Source organism: Haliotis rufescens, unplaced genomic scaffold (genome assembly GCF_023055435.1).
Source record: "Haliotis rufescens isolate VD_foot unplaced genomic scaffold, xgHalRufe1.0.p SCAF_15, whole genome shotgun sequence".
In the NCBI taxonomy this organism is placed as follows: Eukaryota; Metazoa; Mollusca; class Gastropoda; order Lepetellida; family Haliotidae; genus Haliotis; species Haliotis rufescens.
In genome coordinates, this window is record NW_025963835.1 from 17,286,478 (window position 1) to 17,313,482 (window position 27,005).

Here is a 27,005-nt window from a genome sequence, read left to right on the forward strand (position 1 = left end):
CGCGTCCAAGATTATTGCACTTATATAGCGACGTGCCTGTACGTGTATGTGTTTGTGTTTGTGTGGCTGGTTGTAATAGTCCGGACTGATGCCGATTTATAGTGCTAGCTCACTGAAATACCATGCCGCAGTTTAACATGAATACCCCGCTCAGACACAGTATACTGACTCCGAGCCGACCAGTCCTTGTTTTAGCTCCTTAATTCCGAGCGCCAGACAGGGTAACAACAAGTACCATCTTTTAACGTCTTTTGGTATGACGCGGCCGGGGATCGAATCCCGGACCTTCCGCTCTCCGGGCGGACGCTGTACCACTAGACCACGGAGGCGGTGTGCTACAAGTACGCAAATAATCAATGAAAACACGCTAAACCAGCAATATTTTGTGTGTTGGTGTTTGTGCAAGGGTGGGAAATTAGGGAACACAGGATTGCAATTCCGGCCCCAAGAGAAGGAGATTGTATTTCATGTAGTGCAAGGGGGCACGGGTGACCCAGTCCTCTAAGGCGATGCGATTCGCTGTGCAGGGTTGCGTCCCTTGGGCACGCCAGAAACCTATGATTGTGGGTTTGAATCCCGGTTCGCCCCAATTATGTTTCTTGGTTTGTCAGCACCATACCCATGCTCGTGGGTTTCACCGAAGTGGTAAACGTCTGAGACCTGCATCATTTCGGGCTTTCCTCCCACATTAAGCTGACACGCCGTGATATAACTGTAATACTGTTAAAAGCGGCGTCAAGCCAACCTCACTCACTCATGTAGTACATGTTACATGTTACAAGTTCGCCATGGTAGGACCGACGAATAAGAGAGGTAATTAAGACGGTAACATCACTTTCATTTTAAAACAGTACATTAAAGTGCATTAAAAATTGGTGTAAAATTAAGTGTCCGTAAAAGTTTGGGGTAAGAGATTTGAGCAAGAAGTAGGATCCCCATGGGCACCAATTGTTCACCCCTTCTTGTGGATCTGTTCCTTTATGTATATGGATCGGAATTTCTGCTCGGCTTGGCAAAGTCAAAGCAAGGTAATTTGGCCAAGACGTTCAACTTGAGCTTCAGGTATATCGATGATCTGATATCGTTCAATAACAATCAAATAGCCAATTCTCTTCCACTGATTTACCCACCTGAACTAGAAATAAAGAAGACCAGTGAGAACGCCTCATCTGTCTCATATTTAGATCTATGGCTAAAGCTTCAGAGTGACAAACCACTCTCCACAAGACTGTATGACAAGAAGGATGACTTCAACTTTCCAACTGTCCCTTCATGTCGAGCAATATTCCAGCAGCTCCAGCCTTTGGTGTTTACATGTCACAACTTTTGAGATACAATCGAGCAAGCTTTCTGCCAAGGTTTCAAAGAGCGTCCTGCGACTCTTGCTCAGAATTATTTGTTCAAAGTTACAACTTTCAAGGCCTCAGTAAAGCTTTCAAAAGGTTTTATGGTTCCAAATTTGACGCTTCAGTGACAAAAATGATGCCCGATGCAGTTCCCTATTTTGACTTGTACCATATGTTCCCGTGTTTTTTTAGGTGAACAATTGACTTGCCTTTGCATGCGTTTGCTTCCACCTCCACCGGTGGGGCAGGATACGCTCATGTTTTCGCGGACTCCTGTTGCCGTCACTATTTGACAGTACTTCCAAAACACATGCTTATGACATAACAGGAATCGTACTATCGACTCTGCTTTGTGCAGAGATTTCCATTGGGTTTTGTTGCTTTATTAGAATTCGGTACGAGTCGGGCTTAATCCCTGTCGCTGTGAAACTACTCGGATAACGCGATGTTTCTTTGCTGTACAGGGCTTAAGCAGTGAAACTACTCGGATAACGCGATGTTTCTTTGCTGTACAGGGCTTAAGCAGTGAAACTACTCGGATAACGCGATGTTTCTTTGCTGTACAGGGCTTAAGCTGTGAAACTACTCGGATAACGCGATGTTTCTTTGCTGTACAGGGCTTAAGCAGTGAAACTACTCGGATAACGCGATGTTTCTTTGCTGTACAGGGCTTGAGCAGTGAAACTACTCGGATAACGCGATGTTTCTTCGCTGTACAGGGCTTAAGCAGTGAAACTACACGGATAACGCGATGTTTCTTTGCTGTACAGGGCTTAAGCAGTGAAACTACTCGGATAACGCGATGTTTCTTTGCTGTACAGGGCTTAAGCAGTGAAACTACTCGGATAACGCGATGTTTCTTCGCTGTACAGGGCTTAAGCAGTGAAACTACTCGGATAACGCGATGTTTCTTTGCTGTACAGGGCTTAAGCAGTGAAACTACTCGGATAACGCGATGTTTCTTTGCTGTACAGGGCTTAAGCAGTGAAACTTCACGGATAACCTTGCACCTCTGTGGCCGAAGCAAGCGAACTACACGGAAAACGCGAAACTGCCCTGCATCGCTGACTCTTATCACATCGTTTGAACACCTCCGTTCTCGTTGTTCCTCTCCACAGGCCACGTTTGCAAACGCAGCCGTGTTAAGTCATCACTAATATTCCGGGTACGACTGACAGACATGCATAATTTCGTACGAGTTTATGGCTACCAGGGACAGCCTTCTTAAGACGTTGTCAATAAATATATTATATCCAATTACATTTGATTGATTATATACAACAACCGCCATGGTTGATTAAGTATGTCGAAATAATTACCACATAACGATGAATAATCCAGTTTATTTTGCCCCTCAAGTCTAACGATCTGTATTAACTAGTTAACCAGTCATCGATTTGGCATCAACGTGAATTCCTTAACAAAAGAAATATTATATTCTCATGGACACGAGCAGTAAATAAATGATAATTATTATTGTTTTCATGACATATAGGATTTGCCATACTTTTTTATGCGAATTGGGTGAGTTGCGGGTGCTACGAGGAGGGCAGGGCATGTTTACCCTCTTCACGAACACCCGGTGTCATTGTTTTTAAGTGAGCCAATCACACACCTTTAACCGCTACCCCCAACCTCCCACCGTCCCTTCACTCTACGACCCGTGAAGATTCCGGGGTAGAATAGGTCTTCAGCAACCCATGCTTGCCATAAAAGGCGACTATGCTTGTCGTAAAAGGTGACTAACGGGATCGGGTCGTCAGGCTCGCTGACTTGGTTGATGCATGTCATCGATTCCAATTGCGTGGATCGATGCACATGACAAAAATCACTGGATTGTCTGGTCCAGACTCGATTTATTTACCGCCGTCATATGGCTGGAATGTTGCTGAGAGCGGCGTTAAACAACAAACCAACCAACCAACCAACCAACCCTTCACTCTACACCCCCTTTGGGGATTCTGGGTTATACCAAGTCCCTAGAAATCTCAGCTTGATGTTCGATGTGACTGTTTAATATATGATTGATAGTAGCTGATATTGCTATATAAATACTGTTTGTTTGTTGTTTAAGGCTGCACTCAGCAACATGACAGCTGTATGACGGCGGTTTATGCATATTCAAGTCTTGGCCTGACAATCCAGTGATTGACATCATCAGCATCGACCTACTCAAATGCGATACGATGACATGCTTCAACCAACTCAGCTAGTCTGACCACATGGTCCCGGAAGTTGCTTCATAAGACAAGCATGGTTGCCGCAGACCAACTGAAGTGAGCAGGTTACCTAGATTGGATTAATGTACATGCCGATGGACTATAAATGCAAAAGAGGCCTAATACGACATTAAATATAGAGTGAGTCCTATTGATTTGCTTAACATAAATCAAAACATGATTCTATATGTGGTTGTCCTGGTATTTGTATTCCTATGTTTGCCCTCCGTCTCTAGGGGACTAGGCTACAGGTAAACGTCCTAATGTAATACACACATCAGCGGTACTATTGTTCCTCTGCCACACGCGTCTATAATTCAACACACTTGAAGCTCTCAGACAGTGACTGTTAACTTGACAGCAAAATTTCATCTCTCACAACGCTATGTTTCTTATTGAGTCAATTTGAAATAATCAATCCTGCCTCGCGGCTCGCTTCCCGTACATCAACTTTAACACCATATGTCAGTTAGAGACATCGATAATTAGTCGACTGTACACTACTGTGCTCAATGAAAAATCATTTTGTCATAGCCATGTTAATTTATAGGAAACTGGAGAGAGTATTTCTCATACAGGGCCGACCGAAATAGAACTAGAAATAGGGACCCTTTCCTGTCGTAACGGAAACGTCAAAGAGTACGAGTCATGTCTCACTATCTTTATTTCACATACTGGAGAGGCCACAGGCCTATAGTACAATTTGAAGAATATACAATTTAATACAATTTATGTACATATCTCACCAAATCACCTCACGTCATTCCACCTCGCATCTCAACGCAGTCACATAATTTCACACATACAGTACAATACCATACCCTGTAATTTCATAATTTCTATTTTACCATATCACAACTTGTTATATCATACAACATATTCTATAACATCATATCATATTGTATCATTATTATAAGATCATACTATATATTATTATTTCATATACCATTATCATATCATAACATACCATACATACCATCGTACCATATATCACCCCTATATTATATCACATTTCAACATGTCTCACTAATAAAAAACCCAATGTTGAACTATTTTGTCTTAATTCAACCGTAGCTTTCATACCCAATCAAAGTATTCTACATGTAGGATTGGAAACTATTCTACATGTAGGAATGGAAGCTATTCTACATCTTCGAACTGAAACTATTCTATATGTAGGATTGGAAACTATTCTATATGTAGGAATGGAATCTATTCTACATGTAGAAATTTCAGCGTTCGAAATACCTGCCTGCCCGACCGTCCGAGACGGGTTGATTTCAACTCGGGCTGTCAGATTTTCAAATCCCCCTGCCCGACGGTCGGGTTATATTTCATAGGTGAAAATATTCTAAATATTTCCCAATGATAAGCATTAATTCACATGTAAAGATGAATGATAAAATGTAACCAAAAAGAAACCCCGTTAGCTTTTAGACAACCTAACATTTAGCGATGCGCTTATGCTACAAGCAATCAGTTTTCATATTTTTAATTAAATCATCCTGAGAAACATATGATTATAGTGGGCAGGCAGGTTTTGGTCAGGGCTGGCAAGTATTTCAGCTAGCCAGTCCTGTGGTCTGGCTGAAATCTTTGGGAGTTTCATACCCTGCCTTAGGAATGGAAACTATTCTATATGTAGGAATGGAAGCGTATTCTAAATGTAGGATTGGAAGCGTAGTCTACATGTAGGAATGGAAACTATTCTAGGTGTAGGAATGTCACTCCTTATAAATAAATATAAATGTCAAATACTAAAGTCAAAGTCAAAGTCTAAAAAATGTCAGTTTCAATATTGAAACGTTTTTCATCCAAACCAACCTTCACCATTCTGAGTTCATTGCTGCCTGATTTACGTAAATCTCGCCGTTGACGCTTGATGAGACAAAGCTCGACCACAGCAAATAACGACACAGCATGAGGTATGTACTATTGGTTCTCTTACGTACATGTACCTATGTGTTGCTGTTATGTATTGAGCTGTAGATTCTTCCAGGTTACAAGGGTGCATGCTGGGTGTGAACATCAATATGTCCCTCGGCAGCTTTTGAAGCACTCTCTGATGTAGACGAATGTGTGAGGCTTGAAATAGTTCCAAATAGTACTCAAAGACATCATCCCCTTATCGCTAGTGCAGCACTAGCTGTATAAGAACAACATATGACAACATTCAACAACGCGCCAGTCCATGATTGACTGTGTATTCCTTAGAAAATAGTTTCAAAGTCGACATTCAAATAAACAGCCGCATGTATATTGCGTGGCTTTTTAGGTTTTGCTGGAACATTGCCATCGCTTCAACGCGCATTTTGTTTGTTTCTGTTCAGTTTAGGATCGATTTCTCTTGTAATGAAGAAAGTTTTGATATATTCACATATAATAAACAAACAACTATGAAAGGTAGGCAGAGTATTTACATTCTATACAGCAGTGGGTTGAACAAGTGTAGACGCTTAATACATTACATCCTGGATTGTACATTATTTCGGTCCTTTTGTCAGTTGACAAGCCATATGGACAGCCAGGCTACACACCTAATAAGATTGAACTTTGCAAAGCTATTGAGGACCCCCTTAGACAATTCTTATTACGTCAATACTGTCTATGCTACGGACACTAGTTAGATCTAATTACTCACTCATTAGATCTTACTGAGTGAGTGAGGTTTTACGCCGCTCTTAGCAATATTCCAGCAATATCACGGCGGGGGACACCAGAAATGGGCTTCACACATTGTACCTATCGGGATTCGAACATGCGCTCACAACTTGGTGAAGCCATATATTGAACGACGTATTTTTTAGAGGGAAGTGTCAAGTGAGTTGTTCCCCATTGATGTAGCTGGACAACGCAGATGGTTTATTCTCCCTGCAGTGTTTTATTGTACAAAAAACAACGACCACGAGTCGTTTATTTCTTAAATATAGTCCAACTGACGAAATACGTATAATTTCAATTTATTTCAATTTTAACATTTCTTAGATGAGTGGGCTATTATACGCACCAAAGTGCTCACATTCAGCGCAACATTTTCGCATTGTTCGAAGGAAGGAGCATGCGTACTGAATTATTCAACTGTTGTAACTTTGTAATCACCTACATGCTCCAAACAATGACGTCAATGTTCGTACAGTTCACATCCCACTAAAATGTCCCGAAAATGACACAATAAATGATACACCGCGTTTTCGAGTATCGACAGTGCCTTCTAGCTCTCGTTCAGCAAAGCGAAATTGCGAGATTTGCTAAGTGAATTGGCACTTTATTAACTTCCGAAACAGCACTATGCTCTTCAAAATACTAAAACGTCAACATCAGATATTAACCAGTCTCGATTATCTGCCGAAACAGATTCCATTTGGCGTGAAAGGCAAACTATTGGGGAAAATAATGTAAAAGGATCATTGAAAATCAGTAATGACAATGCGAAAGGGGTAAGCATGTCCTGCTCTACCGTAACACCCGCCACTCGCACAATATACTTTGAAAAATAAGTTTGTCTAAGGCCGTACAGCAGTCCTCCTGCCATACACCTGTAAACTATCGCGGTTTATTTTACCAGATATCCCTTGACAATGAAGACGCAAAGGTTCTCCCGCTTACGCTTACAGGCGGCGGAAAAAATATTATTTTATTACAATCTTCCATATAGAGATCGCGGATTATAATTTTTTCGCAAAGTTCAACAAATATGACCTCACTCACTCACTCACTCACTCACTCACTCAACAGTAACTGAATCAAGATGGCGACCTTGTTCCATGTTCATTGTTCAATTCTGTAGACAGATACAGGTTAATTGAATGGTTCGAAATTGGGTGATGCTTGACACAGTGTTACATTGTTGCAAGTATACTTCAGCGTATATTATTTATATATATTTTATTATTATAGGGAACACACAATACGTATTTTGTAACTGCTACGGGAAACATGACCCGTATGAGTGTGCGAGGGTGGTTTTACGCCGCTCTTAGCAGTATTCCAGCAATATCACGGCGGGGGACACCAGAAATGGGCTTCACACATTGTACCCATGTCGGGAATCAAACCCTGGTCTTCGGCGTGACGAGCGAACGCTTTGATTACTAGGTTACCCGACCGCTCACTGACCCGTATGAAACTCACCACAGTGATTTCTAGCCCATTTTTAAATTGTGGTGTTCATTAATGCTTACTGCCTTTTAATATTCTCAACTAGTTTTAAATCAAGTCTGTGATATTCTAGTTTTTCTACTGTCCTTCCTTGACAGTTTTTTATTCAGTTTAAATATATGTATCATAAATGTATCATAAATGTAATTTCTCGTCACGATGTGGCTGAAATATTGCCCATGTGACGTTAAATAACAACTCACTCACTCACTCACTCACTCACTCACTATGGTGACAACTTCAAACAACAGGACAGTTTTCACAGTTATTAACATGCTAATTACATCACACCACTGTCAGATTCAATAGGAAATTTATATGTTGTTGTTCATGCCAGTTTTAAGAGACCGTTGAGTACTAAATCAAAGTTTGTATTTCACAACGGAAATTAAATTTCTCATTGTAGAGTATTAATGAACGGTACTAGATGTAAAGTTCTCATTGCACAGTATTAATGAACGGTACTTGAATTAAAGCTCTCATTGCATTGTATTAAAGAACAATATTTAAATTATAGAGTAGGTCAGGACAAATATATATAATATACATTGCGTGGATCCATGCACGTGATGTCAATCACTGGATTGCCTGGACCAGAATCGATTATTTACAGACCCCCGTCATACAGCTGGAATATTGCTGAGTGTGCCGTTAAACAAAAAAAACCAAAAAAAACCCAATCCTACAAAGCGACTAACGGGAGCGGGTGGTCAGGCTCGCTGACTTGTTTGATCCATGTCATCGTATCCCAATTACGTAGATCGATGCTCATGATGTCAATCATTTGTTCAAACTCAAAAAGTACAGACCGCCGTTAAACAACAAACAACAAACACATCTAAAGTGTCTTAAAACTAAAAAATGTGAAAATTCTTTTTTAACATACCTGTGACGTAGAGCCAAGAAGTGATAGTAATAACAAGACATGTGATAGCTTCCTTCATCTTCGCGAATGCATTTCACTCTGAAATGAAGGCACCGTCACATCCAAATATAACAAAGTACGAAGCACAAAGAGTAATCTACAATTAACCTATAATCAATGAACCAGTGAAAAACATCGTCTCGGTGTGATTTTATTGCGGTATGGAGAAATGTAAGGTCAATAGGAAACAATGATTTCAGCGTCACCAACCATCATCGGGATAGATGGGATCAATATATGTGCTCTAATAAACAAAGCAGTTGAGAATGTTTAAAAGTTATAGTTTTTTTTATCTCATATAAAACAAGTCAATGCTTTCTGTCATTGCTACATCTAGTGATTACATTTGTGCTCAGCCATTGCTACAGCATTTGGTGTTTACTTTCTTTTTTCCCCATTTTAATTCAGTTTATGATGTTACGTAGTTTTACATAGTGAGTCAGTGAGTGAGTAGGTGAGTTGGGTTTAACGTCGCTTTTAACATAACGGCGTGTCAGCTTAATGTGGGAGGAAAGCCCGAAGTGATGCAGGTCTCAGGCGTTTACCACTTCGGTGAAACCCACGAGCACGGGTATGGTGCTGACAAAACTAGAAACATAATAGGGGCGAACCGGGATTCGAACCCACAAACATAGTTTCTGGCGTGCACTTCAAACAGCTTTAGACGACTGGGCCACACGTGATCCCCCCCCCCCCCCCAGTTTTACATAGAGTCACATGACATGTAAAATACTTATTAGGTGTAGGTTAGTACCTATACAACAGACAACAAATCTTAGTTGGCTACAGGTGTACAACAATGTTTACAAATGGTGAAAATAGCAGACAACTTTTGCCATGCTTATTGGTAAGTGTGAAGCTAAATCCTTACAGCTCATTAGTGGAGGGCGGTCGGGTAGCCTAGTGGTTTAAGCGTTAGCTCGTCACGCCGAAGACCCGGGTTCGATTCCCGACATGGGTACAATGTGTGAAGCCCATTTCTGGTGTCCCCCGCCGTGATATTGCTGGAATATTGCTAAAAGCAGCGTAAAACCATACTCACTCACTCACTCACTCATTAGTGGAAATTGTTCAAGTAAAACAGAGTCATATTAATTAGACAATTCATTTGCCATTTTTTCCCACTTTCTGTGAAACTGTCATATTACATTGTTTTTGTGTACAAGTGATTTCTCAATCCGAAATATTTCGATTAAATTCTTCAGATAGTTTTCAAGTGACAATTTGTTTTTCTTAATACTCGATATATGTATATGTGATGCGATTTAACAGAATGTTGGAGTTGTACCCAAGTAAAACAGAGCATCTTGTAAATGTAAATTGTTTTGTACATTTTGCATTCAGGAAACATTCTTCTTTGGCCCAAAACTCATTAACATGCTCCAAATCCCAATATACACGAAGTAAGGATTCAGTATCAGTTTCACAGAATGAACACAAATCATCATTTAAACAATTCTTTCTTTGTATAGATGATGCGATGATTAAATTCATATTGAAAATCAAGAATTATATATATTTTTTGTATATTTTCTGTATCTGATAAAAACTTTCTTCCATGATATATCTAAGTCAAGAATGGTATCCCATTTTTCACATACTGTTGGCAGATTTGCTGTAGTTATAGTCTTATCATTAAAAAACAAACATGTGGAGCCTTTAGGCGCTACAAGTAAGTCCATCAAAGTTGAATTGAAATGTGATTAGTTTTGATAACATCTTTCCAGGATTTTGGTATGTTTAGTAGAACCTGGTAATAGTCAATAATTGTGCCTTTAATTTGGTATTTTCATCAGTTCATTGAAGGGCGTTATATCATATTCATTACAGAGATCTTAAATAGTATAAATTCCCTTTAAAAACCAATTCCTTAAAATGAAATCAAACTGATAGTTACGCCAAAGATGTTCTGATAGTACTTCTCAAATGTTTGTGAAGTTAGTTTTGTGTTTTCTATACAGTGTTCCTCAAGCAGCCAAAACATCTCTCCAGGAAGGGTTAGCTAAGTGTATACAGTTTTCAATATTGGCCCCAAGTAGGAATATGTTTTTAGTGGAAAGGTGCTAGGGTTATTATAGCTTTTGTTTTAAATATGTATTTCTTAGAACTGACAGTTTTAGAGAAATGATTAAAAAAAACTACCTCTATTCTTCGCAGTTCGCCTTCGTCATATTTTCTAATTTATGTGGTGTGTTTTATTTTGTCCCTATTATCATTCCTGATGAATCTGTACAATATTTTGTTCAGTTCATCAATAAATTCACTTGGAGGGTTTGGAAGAGAGGAAAATATATGTACTAAGGTTGACAGGGCCAAGGTTTTGACAACAATAATTTTACCTATCAAATTAAATTTCTTTTCCTCCAATTCCCTAAAATTTGATTATTAATTTCAAATCTCCTCTTTGTAATGATTACCCACAGATTATTTAAGTTCGAATTAAGTTTTATTCCCAATATTTCAAAGTACCAATTGTGCCAGTCTAGTTTCAGATCCTGACATAATTTGATATGACAGCATTGAACCTATCCATATTGCTTTTGTTTTATCAATATTAATTTTTAATCCTGACATTTTATAAAAATCATTTTGGGTGTCAGTCGCAGTACTTAAACTTTCATCAGTCCCATCAAGAAATATTTCTGTATCATCAGCATATTGTCCCACTTTATGTTCCACATTAGTCAGTGTGATGATCTCAGCAGGGAAATGAATAGAACATGATTAACACAATCCCTCTAGAAATGTATCACAGAGTAGTTGATGCCATTCTTAACAATAGTTGATAGGCAGTTAAAACTTTAAACTCTAGGTGTAATGCTTATTGATTAGAGGGACGGTGGGGTAGCCTAGTGGTTAAAGTGTTCGTTCGTCACGCTGAAGACTCTGGTTCGATACCCCACGTGTGTACAATGTGGGAAGCCCATTTCTGGTGATATTACTGGAATATTGCTTAAAGCGGCGTAAAACAATACTCACTCACTCACTGATCGATTAGATTAACAATAATTGGTATGAAAGACTGGCGGACCTGTTTTGTTCTCGTTTTCGGAACACGCAGCCGACATCCTGGAGGTAAGAATTCATATTCAGAGAATAATACATGACTATTGTCATTTAGTATTTTATGTCACTTTTCATGATTTGTTTTTAATTATAAATGCCGAGAAAAGACTAAAAGTCAGTAATTGTTAACGCAATATTTACAATTTTCAGCATTCTTGTTTTGTTTTGAACGGTCAGATTCAGGTACCAGCAGTGGAATTTGAAAGTAATAATGCTATGAGAGAGAGAGAGATTATTAAGATGCCTTAAACGTCGCAGAAAGTTCAATCCTTTTTGTCCCTTTTTGTAAATGTAGCTTGTATTTACTTATGTTCTTTTCGATTATATTTCGATTTCTTCATTATCTATTACAACTGGATTTCAGGCTGGGTTTTTTTCTTCGAAATTCTCTAATCTCATTTCTGTACGCAAATTCAGAGTCCTTTGTCAAACAGGTAAGCGACTTGTGATCTGCAAGTTTCATAGTACAAAGAATGAATAATACCGGCGATAATATACAACCCTGTAGAGCACCGGTGGAAGTGTGCAAGAGACATGAAAGAAAACCGGCCACAGACACAAATTGCCATTCTGCATTATAACAGATGTTAAATGCAGAGGAAAAGTCACCAAAAAGAAAGTATTCCTACCACTACTGCTACTACAACGTACCACGTCTACCACCACTGCTACTGCAACGTACAACGTCTACCACTACTGCTACTGCAACGTACAACGTCTACCACTACTGCTACTGCAACGTACAACGTCTACCACCACTGCTACTACAACGTACCACGTCTACCACTACTGCTACTACAACGTACCACGTCTACCACCACTGCTACTGCAACGTACAACGTCTACCACTACTGCTACTGCAACGTACAACGTCTACCACTACTGCTACTGCAACGTACAACGTCTACCACTACTGCTACTACAACGTACCACGTCTACCACTACTGCTACTACAACGTACCACGTCTACCACTACTGCTACTACAACGTACCACGTCTACCACTACTGCTACTACAACGTACAACGTCTACCACTACTGCTACTACAACGTACCACGTCTACCACTACTGCTACTGCAACGTACCACGTCTACCACCACTGCTACTGCAACGTACAACGTCTACCACTACTGCTACTGCAACGTACAACGTCTACCACTACTGCTTTTGCAACGTACAACGTCTATCACTACTGCTATACAACGTACAGCGTCTACCGCTACTGCTACTGCAAGGCACAACGTCTACCACTACTGCTACTGCAAAGTACAATGTCTACCGCTACTGCTACTGCAACGTACAATGTCTACCGCTACTGGTACTGCAAAGTACAACGTCTGTCACTACTGCTACTGCAACGTATGTCTACCGCTACTGCAACCTACAACGTTTACCACTACTGCTACTGCAACGTACGTCTACCGCTTATGCTGCTGCAACGTATACCGCTACTGCTACTGTGACGTACAACGTCTACCGCTGAAATCGGGTTTAACGTCGTGCACAAGATTATTGCACTTGTATAGCGACGTGCATGCGCGTATGTGTGTGTGTGGCTGCTTGTACTAGTCCGGACTGATGCCGATTTATAGTGCTAGCTCACTGAGATACCATGCCGCAGTTTAACACGAATACCCTACTCAGACACAGTATATCGACTCCGAGCCAACCAGTCCTTGTTTTAACCCCTTAATGCCGAGTGCCAGAAAGGGTAATAACAAGTACCATCCTTTAACGTCTTTTGGTATGACGAGGCCGGGGATCGAACCCCAGACCTTCCGCTCTACGGGCGGATGCTGTACCATTTGACCATGGAGGCGGTCGAATCCATGTGGGGTTGTTACAGTAGTTAAATATTTGGAACTCCGTCGACTGTGAGAAGTTTGAATTTTTCACAGGAAGACATTATGACACGAAGGTGTTTTTATCTTTTGCATTTCTCCGATGTGTATTTTCAACGTTCTTTGGCTTGTTTCCCCAATCTTTGGACTGTTTTCTCGCCAAGGTTACCATAGCCAACTCAATAAAATAATCCATATCGACCGTGTTCATTCACCATCCTGTAATCAGTGTAACCACGGCATCGATTTCCGTTACCCCCACCAACAAGCATACTTTAGCTTTTGGACGATGTAAGACGAATCTGCTGTCACATATTTAATGAGTTTCAGTGTATTTGTCCACATTACTGTAGTTGTTTAATATACAGCCTTTGAATAACGAATCCGGTGCTGGCTTCTTTTTCGTTATTTGAAAAACGAATGACGAATAACGAACCCACTGGAAATACGGTGTCTTGTATTTGTTATACCAAGTCTGAATAACGAACCCGGTGCTGGTTTGTGTTTCGTTATTCAAAAGTACTGAATAACTAAACAGCTTTTGGATGATGATGTAAGACGAACCTGCTGTCATATATTAAATGATTTTCAGTGTATTTGACCACATTACTGTAGTCTATTCAACTGCTTCACGCTACTGACAATTCGGCAGGGCAACTTGAAGTTGCTCTCTGTGATATAACGTATTACCCACGGTGGACCAATATAAGTGCTGTGAGAGGTAATAATAAGTTATATGTAGTTAAGGCCCTTTGCGCTATATCTGATGGGTATTACAGCGTATGCTCACTCAAAGATGAAATTGTTAAATCTTTGGGAGCTAGTCTCACACAAAAAGAGTGAAATGGGTCAGTCCTTTATCAGAGGAGTGACACATGCTATAACACTTGAAAAGGACTTAACAAATACACTTGGATTTACAAGAGGAGAAGAGGAACACCTGAGGATACCAGAAGTACATGGAGTTAAATTACCTGATATAGTTCCCTATCAAGAGTTGTGCATCCATCTTGAACAGATTGGTACAACGGATAATATTCAACTCGAAATTCCTTCAACTCTGCTAAGAGCTATTCGTGTCAAAGATGAAAAATACAATAGTGGTAGAACAGAATCTTTCTCATCATTACAATATAGGAAGTTAAAGCGGGGTATTACAGATCTCAAAATTTCTGTAGTAGTTGTAAAACATCAACCTGTACATATAGGATAGACCGCCTCCGTGGTCTTGTGGTAGAGGTCCGGGGTTCGGCGTCATACCAAAAGGCGTTAAAAGATGGTACTTGTTGTTACCCTGTCTGGCGCTCGGCATTAAGGGGCTAAAACAAGGACTGGTCGGCTCGGAGTCAGTATACTGTGTCTGACTGGGGTATTCATGTTAAACTGCGGCATGTATCTCAGTGAGCTAGCACTATAAATCGGCATCAGTCCGGACTAGTACAAGCAGCCACACAAACACACACACGTACATGCACGTCGCTATATAAGTGCAATAATCTTGGACGGGACGTTAAACCCAATTTCACCTCACCTCACCTCACATATAGGATATTTCAGTGTGACACTCCATATTATAAACAATGGTTGATTCTTCAGGTCCTGGAATGCATAACCTTAGACAATGTAATACATTTGCGCTTTCCGATCTTGGAGACACAGAAGGATTCGATAAACCCGGTATCAAGGGCAAGTTGTATGCTTAAACTTACAAGATAATGTGTACACGCGGAAAGAAGTTATATTCACAGCACCAGCACCTAATCTAGGGGATTTAAATGATGTCGACGTTAGTAGACTCCATGAAAACACTTTCTACAGTCTTGTTCGCAGCAATAACAATAAATGGACTATGTTCAAAACAAAAAAACGAATGACTACTGAATATCGTCATTTCAACACCATACCCGCCTACGGGTAAGGGACATCATTTAAATATGATAATGAATAGTGGGATCGTAGTTGGGGCTTATATTCCCTCAAAACGAAAGAGTGTGTTAGTCACTCCCTCTTGGGAGGATGCGCCAGAACATGTCTTCAAAATATTAACAGGTCTATAAAACTAAATGGCTTTAGAAACATGAACGTCAACGTTTTAGTATCATTCAGTCAGGAATAGGGCTCGCTACAAACCTTGAGGGGGTCCAAGTTAATGGGGGGAGGATTTTGCTTACTAAGATATTGATATATCTGATACATATAATATACATCTAATAAGGTTGAGCTATACTCTCAAGACATTGTCAGCCGATCAGTTAAAGACTCTTATATAATATAATAGTGTACATTATGGGTTTATATCCAGCGCTAGATGAAGCATCTGAAAAGATGGATTTCGATTACATCAAATAAGTGACATTAAACATCAAATAGAGTGGGAGCGTGATTGTAGAATTTGATTATATAAAAAGTATCACAGAGCTGTGAATGCTCTTGACGGAGTTGACACTGCACTTGTAACAGCTAGCATGGGTCTTGGTGCAGCCGGTGTTGGTTTATTATCAACGATAATCGCCGCGCCTATCATACTTGGCATTGAAGTAGCAGCCGGAGTCTCTGGACTGGCAAGAATAGCTCTTAAATTTATTTTTCTTAAGTTGCAAAAGAAAGCATTAAAACATGACAGTATTCGTGTACTTGCTGAAGCAAAGTTAAATAGCATTGAGGATCATACTTCATCTGCACTGGCTGATTGCAAGATATCCGAGGAGGAGTTTCGTTTAGTGTTGTCAGAACTCACCAAATACAACGCAATGAAGCAGGGAGTCTATGAAATTCTCGTAAGACCAGTGGCATTAGTGAAGACAAGAAACAAAAGTTCATAGAACAGGGGAGACAACAAGCGTGACAAGTATTCCGTGCCAAAACCAAAGACCTGGGTGAGATTAAGAATAAATTGTTTCCTTTATACATCGTCAGATCGCACCGCATAAATAATCAGACAATCATTTACACGAATGTTTACATAAGTCTATAATAATGGAGAATTGCAAGCCAACAAAGGAAGAACTTGAAAAAGCCATCGAAGCATTTATGCTCCGGGACATAATTATCAAATGACGAGAATTACCACAAGGTATATATTATATCAGGGATGTCTAACTATCCAAATATGGTTTTCAATCGTTTCTTTCCAGTTGTGAAGAAGAGTATACAGTCTGGTCTCCTAGTAAAATGAACGAAGAACTAAAAATGTTCTACCCGTGAAGTATCCGGGGTAGAATAGGCCTTCAGCAACCCATGCTTGCCGTAAAAGGCGACTATGCTTGTCGTAAAAGGCGACTAACGGGATCGGGTGGTCAGGCTCGCTGACTTGGTTGATACATGTCATCGATCCCAATTGCGTGGATCGATGCTCATGATATCAATCACTGGATTGTCTGGTCCAGACTCGATTATTTACATACCGCCGTCATATACCTGGAATATTGCTGAGTGCGGCGTTAAACAACAACCCAACCAACCAACCGACAAGTAGTAGCATAGTTTCCGGTTGGTATTAACAGGACTTAAAGGGGTCGATGAAGTGCTGAGCTCCGCCTCGTGCTAATGTGTGAACCATATTTGGTTATTGATGATCCAGAACACATATCATGAGAAACACTGTAGGTAATGTGATGCAATCGATAGACTTGCGTCGTAGTTAGCAGAAATAAGTGGTAGGCTTAATGCACACACACTGTGTCAGGGACTTTTGAGTTGAAATGTATCTGTCTGTGCCTACATGTTTGCATCTCTGTCTGTGTCTGTCTGTCTGTCTGTCTGTCTGCCTGTCACTTTAAAACTGATATATCCCTTGATTACTGTAATTGCTTCATTAAGGTAAGACCAATGGGACGGATATAAGACCATGGATGGATATAAACGATTTAATACATGAAGCACAATCTGGATTCAGATCCAACTATTCAGGAACAGACAACATTTTCACACTCCAGGCCCTTTGTACTAAATATTTAACAAAGCGAGGGGGGCGATTTTATTGTGCTTTCATTGATTTCAAGAAAGCCTTTGACTTTGTGGATAGGAAAAAATTATCATATATGCTCTTACAAAAAGGTTGCCATGGCAAGTTGTATAATGTCTTAGCTATTATGTATTCTACTGTTAAGGCTAGTGTAAAAACAGACAAAGGCAGAACAGATTTGTTTACAACTAGCTCCGGTGTAAGACAAGGCTGTATATTAAGCCCACTTCTGTTTATCTTCTTAATTAATGAGCTTGTAACTGACATTTATAAAACGTGCTGTCATGGTGTGTTTGTTTCAGAAAGTATTGAAGATATTATGCTACTACTTTTTGCTGACGATGTGACTATGTTCTCATATACAATTATTGGTCTACAAAGACAATTAGATATCTTAAGAAAATTTTGCATTACCTGGGGCCTAAGTGTGAATCTTGATAAAACAAAAATAATTGTATTCCGAAACGGTGGCATTATACGAGAAAATGAAAAATGGTTCTATGGTTCTATAAATGTAAAACTTGTCACTTACTGCAAGTATCTTGGAGTAATTTTCTCCTCAAGGCTAATCTGGTCAACAGCCTGTAAAAGCCTAGCATCACAGGCTTCTAAAGCCACTAGAGCCATTTATCATGCTTTCAAAAGAAATAGCTATATAACATTCGAAACAGCTTGTACAATGTTTGATTGTAAGATTGCTCCTATATTACTTTATGGGGCTGAAATCTGGGGGGCAAAATATTATGAATGTATAGAAAAAGTACATACGTCCTATTTTAAAATTATCTTTGTATCGGAAAATATGCCTCTTATAAAGCTATTCTTGGTGAAACTGGGCGATTAAATATGTTCGTGTTTAGCAAAATAAGGGTACTTAAATACTGGTTGAGATTGCTACGTATGAACCCATGTCGATATCCAAAACAATGTTACAATCTACTTAAACAGTTAGATGATAATGATAAACCCACCTGGGTGTCTGATGTAAGATATATTTTGTTTTCTTCAGGCTTCTCATTTGTATGGATCTCTCAACATATTGGTGATGAAAATCTATTTTTACTAAAAATAAAACAAAAGCTGATTGATATGTATTCAGAAGAGTGGCATGACTCTATTTCTTCATCAAAATATCTGTCACATTATGCAAATGTGAAATCACTTTTACAGCCAGAATTTTACATCAATAATCTCACGAATAAATCACTCAGGAGAGCATATTGTAAATTCAGAATATCGATACACGGTTTTAAGATTAACATGCTACGAAAGTTAAAACATACAAATGAAGACTTGAGTCTATATCTATGTACCCACTGTAAAGGGAGGCAATTAGAGGATGAATTTCATGTTTTGTTTATATTTGCCTTGGTTATCCAATGTCCATCATGCTAATCACAGTTTATGTAATCTACTCAACTCCAAAAATAACAACATTGTAAAGGCTTTGTCCTTATACTTAAATCATGTATTTAATGTGAAATAAGACTACCTGTATTTATTTTCCTGACACCACGTGACGCAGCAATTGTTGTAATTGTACTTGTACTCTAGGCCACATGGCCCAAAATACTGAATAAAGAATCTTGAAATCTTGAATCTTGAACCAATGGGACGGTGGTGTAGCCTTGTGGCTCAAGAGTTGGTTCCGTTCATAGATAAAATATTCTGTGTTTCCTCGCTGAGCAATAGCTGGAATAAAGTGAGGTGGGGAAATGGGGTTTAACGTCGCGTCAAAGATTATTGCACTTATATAGCGACGTGCATGTACGTGTGTGTGTGTGTCCGGACTGATGCCGATTTATAGTGCTAGCTCACTGAGATACCATGCCGCAGTTTAACATGAATACCCCACTCAGACACAGTATACTGACTCCGAGCCGACCAGTCCCTGTTTTATCCCCTTACTGCCGAGCGCCAGACAGGGTAACAACAAATACCATCTTTAAATGTCATTCGGTATGGTAAGGCCGGGGATTGACCCCGGACCTTCCGCTCTCCGGTCGGGCGCTCTACCACTAGACTACGGAAGCGTAAAACCCTCCTTATTCACTGATTCCCATACACTAACATCGCAAGATTTACACTATACCATGGCGGTCTGTAACCAAGTCTGATACAGACAAACAAGAGACAAAGGGAGAAACTATCAGCGATCCTCGTCATCGATCACTCGCAAACACGTTTCAGCATAAGGTATCCTAACCATAGTTTGTTAAATGTTTTATGGTTAATCAATATCGTCTCAATATCTGTGCCACTCAGACCTGAAAAAAAGATTTTCGCCACAGCTCGAGGCTCAACAAACGGTCGTCACGTTTCATTAATGTGTATGTATTATAGGCGTTGCTTTGATTAACAATATATCCCGTGCAAAACAAATACACGTGTTTGCTCCCTGTGTCGCCATTTTGTTTGACAATAAGATTCTGTTTTGATCTGTTCGGTTACAAGATGCCAATACTTTAATGAGAACATTTCGATAAAATTGATGGTCATGTGCTGTTAAGCAAGTAACACATTCCATTTTCCATAAAAAGCTGCACTAATTTTCAGGGTTATGTCAACATAACTATATTTGTTATAAAACAAAAGTAAACAATCAAACGGTGATTGAGTATTGCGTTGACGACGCCAGTGTCATACTGCTGAACAATTGCAACGAGCAAGTAATGAGGTGAGGTGAAATGGGGTTTAACGTCGCGTCCGAGATTATTGCACTTATAAAGCGACGTGCATGCACGTGTATGTGTTTGTGTGGCTGCTTGTACTAGTCCGGACTGATGCCGATTTATAGTGCTAGCTCACTGAGATGCCATGCCGCAGTTTGACATGAATACCCCACTCAGACACAGTATTCTGACTCCGAGCCGACCAGTCCTTGTTTTAGCCCCTTAATGCCGAGCGCCAGACAGGGTAATAACAAGTACCATCTTTTAACGTCTTTTGGTATGACGCGGTCGGGGATCGAACCCCGGACCTTCCGCTCTCCGGGCGGACGCTCTACCATTAGACCACGGAGGTGGTCCGAGCAAGTAATGCAGGACATGAAGAATATTACAGCCATAATGCAACTGTGCACGGCAGGACATATTGAATATTAAACCCCGTTGGTTACATAAAACAATTACTAAATGCACATATCAAGCATACGCTGTGAAGCCCCGTTAACTCGAAGAAAACAATCGAAAATGCATTGAGTAATCCGGGGTTTGAGGCAAGCAATGTGCCGATAATACAATAGAGTGTAACGAATAATGGAGTGGACCACCATTTGATATTCTTGAGAGCAAGGATTTAAAAGAGTGAGTGAGTGAGTTGGGTTTAACGCCGCTTTTAACAGTATTCCAGTCATATCACGGCGTGTCAGCTTAAAGGGCAAGTTCACACGGAAATTAACCTATTTTTCTTGTACTTTTTCCACATTAAAAGTGTTAACCTAGAAGTGTCATAGACAAAAATATAAAAATATCACAATTAATTAACATATTTTTCGCATTAAAACGATTTATATTTTTCACATTTACCAAGTGTTCTATTTCCACAACAAAAACACCATGGCTTATGCCCCTTGCAATATGACGTCATTGGTGCCAATTGATAAACATTATGACGTCATCATGCTTTGTTAGAGCCGCTTCACGTGGTGTAGGTCTAGATGTGTGATTCTAGCGTCTCAGATGCCAGCCAGCATAGTGTTATGCTGAGTCACAACTGCGCCGGAGTGTGTCGTAGGCCATGTTGTTTTACCGCAAACTGGTACTTGATATCTTTTGCGTTGAGAATAGACAGGGACCCAGTTGAATTGGCACCAATTACGTCATAATCTAAGGGGGATAACTCAGGCCTGTTTAGCTCGAAAAACGAAGGCCTCATAACGGCATATCATTTTCACACTATTGTGAGCTTCCTACTTTCACTGTGAAAAAAATGAGTGTATATTTTCAAACACAGATACTAATTAATTCTAAAATTGCGTTTTGTTTAGAAAAAGAAAGAAAGTGATTTTTGCGTGTACACTTCCCCTTTAATGTGGGAGGAAAGCCCGAAGTGATGCAGGTCTCAGACGTTTACCACTTCGGTGAAACCCACGAGCACGGGTATGGTGCTGACAAACCTAGAAACATAAAGGATTTAAAAGAAACAATGTGTTTGAAAACACTGAAACTAAAACATTTGCCTCAGGTGTTGCACTGAACATTATATTATTCGCTGGAATTGCTGGATATCCTAAAAGAAATATTCCGTAAATACATCTAAAGCCAACGCCAGAGAATAACCAGATACGATTATTCGATGAAACAGATTTCATTGGGCGTGAAAATTGTATGAATGGAACACGGAAAATCAGAGATGACACCAAGTACTCGCCAAAAGGATAAGCATGAATACTTTTCGGCAATTCTTTTCAGAGAAAAAATATGTTTCTAATTAACAAAAATCCCATTTCACCTTCCCCAGAATATTAAAGTTAGCGTTAACGATGTGTAACTGAGTATGTATCGATTTCTCTTTGATTTGTTTGCATCTCATTTACAGTAGTTCGATACTTGGAACGTCGACTGATGGGCGTATGAATCATTCACAGGGGTGACGTTTTCTACGTTCTTTGGCCAACAAGTGCACTGATTCCCCGCCAAGGTAACCGGTCCAACCAATAACATAATCCATATAAAATCAGAAATCGACAAGGCAAAAATACTCGTATCGATCGCGTTCAGTCGCTTGTGACCTGAGTACCTTGTATACAACGTTCTCCTTTATGTCATGGAGACTGATTCCGCTTCAGACCATTAATATTTTCATGTCGATATGTGTATAGTACGAAACATGAGAACGTCCTTACGAGATTTGATGTGTATGTTTATGTGATTAATTAAACATAACGTTTCTTTTTAACATCCACTTTGAAGTTGGAAGGTGGGAACATGAATATAAACAGAACGCCTCTATCTGTACTGAATGGGCTGTCATACCCAATATGCACTGAATGATCCGCTGGATTGTTGCCTGTTTAGTTTATTACAATTGTAATAAATCTACACACTCCAAACAACAAATCTTCACGTATTTTAAAGATAGAAACCGTTTCATATCGTGCTACAGGTTCCTGAAAATGATAATTCTTGTATTGTTACATTCTGTATCCTACAGTATTCATTCCAGATATCGTAGCTTTGATGTTTTCGCAAGTTAACAGTAATGTTGGTGAACTGGATCAAGATAGAGGCATAGTTCCATATGTTAAGTGTTCATGCTGTAGCCGTATCTAGGTTGAAGGGAATGATTCGAATTTGGTGATACTTTTCTGATACTCTGTTATTAAGAGGTATGGTTGAGAGTTGCGGTGTTGTGTATGTCGGGGAAGGAGAGGAAGCGTTTTGAAACTGATACAGGAAAACGAGAAAACATTATGAAATTGCCCCCGAATTATATATCTCTGGTTGTCACGATGTTATTGGATGTGTTCTCTAATTCAGAAACATTATTTAACATGCAGTCTGGTTAAGTCGGTAAATAACATCTAAAGCCAGCGCGAGTTGTACTGGCAGGTCCACTGTGCTAAAGCACGTATCAGCACGGGTGTTTTCTATTCTTGTTAAAGGTCTTCATCTTGCAGCTGAATTTACAGGAGTACTGATAGCTTTTTACACTTTACATAGTTTTCACATAAAACTGTAAATTATTTCAGATATATCGATGTACCACTGTCAATTACATATACCCTATTCGACATAATAAGCGCCAAGGGCGCTCTTAAAATTAGAAATGGGGGGCTCTTATTAGAATATTATTTTGGTGAAAAACAATAGAGTTGAAAGATCGTTCATTTCGTGGTTTAGGCTGATAGCCTGAAATGTTTATATACGACAGATATATTTTTCCAGAAATTAATTTCCCATAATTAAGGGTGCATATAACATACGTATTATACAAGAATAAATAAGTCTTGTGTGCATTGATCAATCGGAAGGGGTGCTAATTGGGATTGTTCACTAGCCAGTATATTAGGAAATATCGCCATAGGCGCTTATTACGTCGAATACGGTATATTTTATTGGTTGATGATGTGGTAAAGAGACCATTGAATTGTTGAATAAAACAAATGTATTATTTCACTACATTGCACAGTATGGATATAGGGTACATGAGCACAGGATTAGGAGATGCGAAATGTGTAAATCAACAAGCCCTTTTAAGTAAGGATAGGATTTATGGATGAACAACTTCTTTATTACAATTAGGGGCGACGTTTCGGTGTACGTTCTAACACCGTTATCAACCACTTGCTTGATAACGGTGTTAGAACCTACACCGAAACGTCGCTCTAATGTGTAATAAAGAAGTTGTCCATCCATAAATCCTATCCTTACTTATGACTCCAACTTCTAAATGCCTATCAAAGTTAAGCCCTTTTAACTTGAAATCATACTAACCAAGTGTATGAATATACAACCAATAATTTCTGTTATTACAAAAAGAACAACCACTTTTTAAACAAATCTGTCAAAGTAAACACGGTCTATAAGGTAAATAATTTGTTGTGAAGAATCATATACTATATTGACATATATTGACATTCCGTAAAGACACCTTTATCCAAAATACGCCTCAATGTCCGAAGCTGAATTATGTTACCTGTTCCGTTTCTAAAGCGTCTTTACCTTGGATTTCTAATGGTTATGGAAAGGGTTTTGTGGATGTTATTCATAACTGAAAATCTTAAAATCTATTTTCACATACCTGTAACGCACAGCAAAGAGATGGTAACCAGATATAAGACATATTCCTTCATCTTCGTGACTGTATTTCACTCTTGAGACCGTCACATCCACATACAACCACGAACACAAGCACAATTAGAAATAGAAAAATGTTTCGGTGATATCGACAAGTTATCGATTAGTGATCAATGAACCAATAAACTACACCTGCACAGTCCTGTGATTATACTCCGGTGAGAAGGAAGGTAGTATCGTTCAATAAATAACTGATTTCATCGTCGCCATCCGTCACTTGTGATCAATATATAATCTCTATTAAACAAAGGAGATGAGATTCCTCGTTAAGATCATTTAAAGTGAGTGAGTATGGTTTTACGCCGCTTTTAGCAATATTCCAGCAATATCACGGCGGGGGACACCAGAAATGGGCTTCACACATTGTACCCATGTCGGGAATCGAACCCGGGTCTTCGGCGTGACGAGCAAACGCTTTAACCACTAGGCTACCCGACCGCCCGATTATTTAAAGGCATGTTGATATCAAATTAATCAAAACAAACCAATGTTTTGCAGTCAGCGCTTCGTCATATGGTGTTTACGTTCTCCTAATAGTTTGTTTGTTTGTTTGTTTGTTGGTTAACGCCGCACTCAGCAATATTCCAGCTATATGACGGCGGTCTGTAAATAATCGAGTGTGGACCAGACAACTCAGTGATTGACATCATGAGCATCGATCCACGCAATTGGGATACGATGACATGCATCAACCAAGTCAGCGAGCCTGACCACCCCATCACGATAGTCGCCTCTTGCATGCATAGTCGCGTGTTACGGCAAGCATAGGTTGCTGAAGACCTGTTCTACCCCGGATCATTCTCGTAATCGACGATGCAGTGAGCGAGTAAATATTTTTTTACGTTGACGGCGGCGTAAATAATGGGGATGAGGTAAACAAATGGTGGAATAATGATGAGCAGCTGTCCGCGGTTGGGGTATTAACGTAATCAGCCATGTCATACATTGTGACCAACCGATCCTTATTTCAGGCTACTGTTGTGATACACATGGGATACTGGGTCCTATTCTGCCATGATTGCTACTGCAACTTACAACGTTTACCGCTACTGCGACTGCAACGTACATCATCTCCTGCTATGGCTGCTTATACCACCTACCACCACTGCAACGTACAACGTCTACAACAACTGCGACTGCAACGTACATCATCTCCTGCTATGGCTGCTTATACCACCTACCACCACTGCCACTTACAACGTTTACCGCTACTGCGACTGCAACGTACATCATCTCCTGCTATGGCTGCTACTACTTCCTACCACCACTGCAACGTACAACGTCTACAACTACGTCGACTGCAACGAACATCATCTACCACTACTGCTACTGCAACACACAATGTGTAACACTACTGGTACTGCAAAGTACCTTCTGGTACTAAAACGTAAACTTCTAACACTGCTGCTACTGAGGGTGTCCGCCATAACCGCTAGACCCTTATGTATCGATACAGTCACGGAAGAATTAATATATAATTTAATGAATTATATCTACGGTATTTTGATCGACGGGATTCATATTTAAATAATAGCGACAAAACCCTTTCCATATTCACAACAGTCGATTGTACGATTCCGACTATATCATGAACATGTGTTTATGAATCACTATCAAATAGTATCGATACCAGGTGTTCTCGAAAAGGTGAGCGTAACCTGCCCAACCGATGTCATCCGTCACAAACACATGCAAATGCAAAGCATTTGTTCACCTGAAAGAAAATACGGGAAAACATGGTACAAGTCAAAATAGGAAATTGCATCGGACATCATTCTTGTCACTGATGCGTCAAATTTGGAAATGTCCTCCACATGTCTACAATCAAACCTTTTACAGAGGCATTGAAAGCTGTAACCTTGATCAAACAATTTCTGAGTAAGAGTTGTATGACGCTCAATTGTATCTCAAAAGTTGTGAAATGTAAACACCAAAGGCTGGAGCTGCTGGAATATTGCTCGACAAAAGTGAGTGAGTGAGTTTGATTTAACGCTGCTTTTAGCAATATTCCAGCAATATCACGGCGGGTGAAACCAGAAATGGGCTTCACACAATGTACCCATGTCGGGAATCGAACCCGGGTCTTCGGCGTGACGAGCGAACGCTTTAACCACTAGGCTACCCGACCGCCCCTGCTCGACAAAGAGAAGTTGACCATTGGAAGTCCTCCATTTTGTCATTTAGTCTTGTGGAGAGTGCATTGTAACATTTATATGCATCGATCTAGATATGAAACAGATAAGGCGGTGTCGCTTGTCTCCTTTATTTCTAGTTCAGGGGGGTAAATTAGTGGTTGGTTTGTTGTTTTACGCCGCACTCAGCAATATTACAGCTATATGATGGCGGTCTGTAAATAATCGAGTCTGGACCACACAATCCAGTGATTGATCCACGCAATTGGGATTGATGACATGCATCAACCAGGTCAGCGATCCTGACCACCCGATCCCGTTAGTCGTCTCTTACGCCAAGCATAGTCGCCTTTTACGGCAAGCATGGGTTGCTGAAGACCTATTCTACCCCGGATCATTACAAAACATTATATTGAACCAGAAGGTCTTGACGCCTATGTTTCAGTTGTCAAAACTATTACGACAAAGGAAGACACGAAAACCTCCTTTTTAAGATGTAGTGCGTTAATGGTTTTAGGCTATTTAAATATTCGATGGATTTCAGAAGTGTTTAA

At 39.8% G+C, this 27,005-nt stretch overlaps 1 protein-coding gene across 3 annotated transcripts in view; it reads right to left on the reverse strand.

The window, feature by feature from the left end:
* The window catches only part of LOC124138748 (perlucin-like protein), a 43,137-nt gene that overhangs the window by 12,363 nt on the left and 3,769 nt on the right, over nt 1–27,005 (reverse strand). The window contains exon 1 of one of the 3 annotated variants that reach the window (XM_048396234.1): nt 24,264–24,356. The exons of 1 other annotated variant lie outside the window; for it this stretch is intronic. In XM_048396234.1, the coding sequence (XP_048252191.1) occupies nt 24,264–24,315 (52 nt within the window). In that variant the 5' untranslated portion in view covers nt 24,316–24,356. Of the gene's footprint in view, nt 1–8,609; nt 8,693–24,263; nt 24,357–27,005 lie in introns of those variants that run through there. One more of the 3 variants, XM_046505596.2, reaches the window with a different exon arrangement.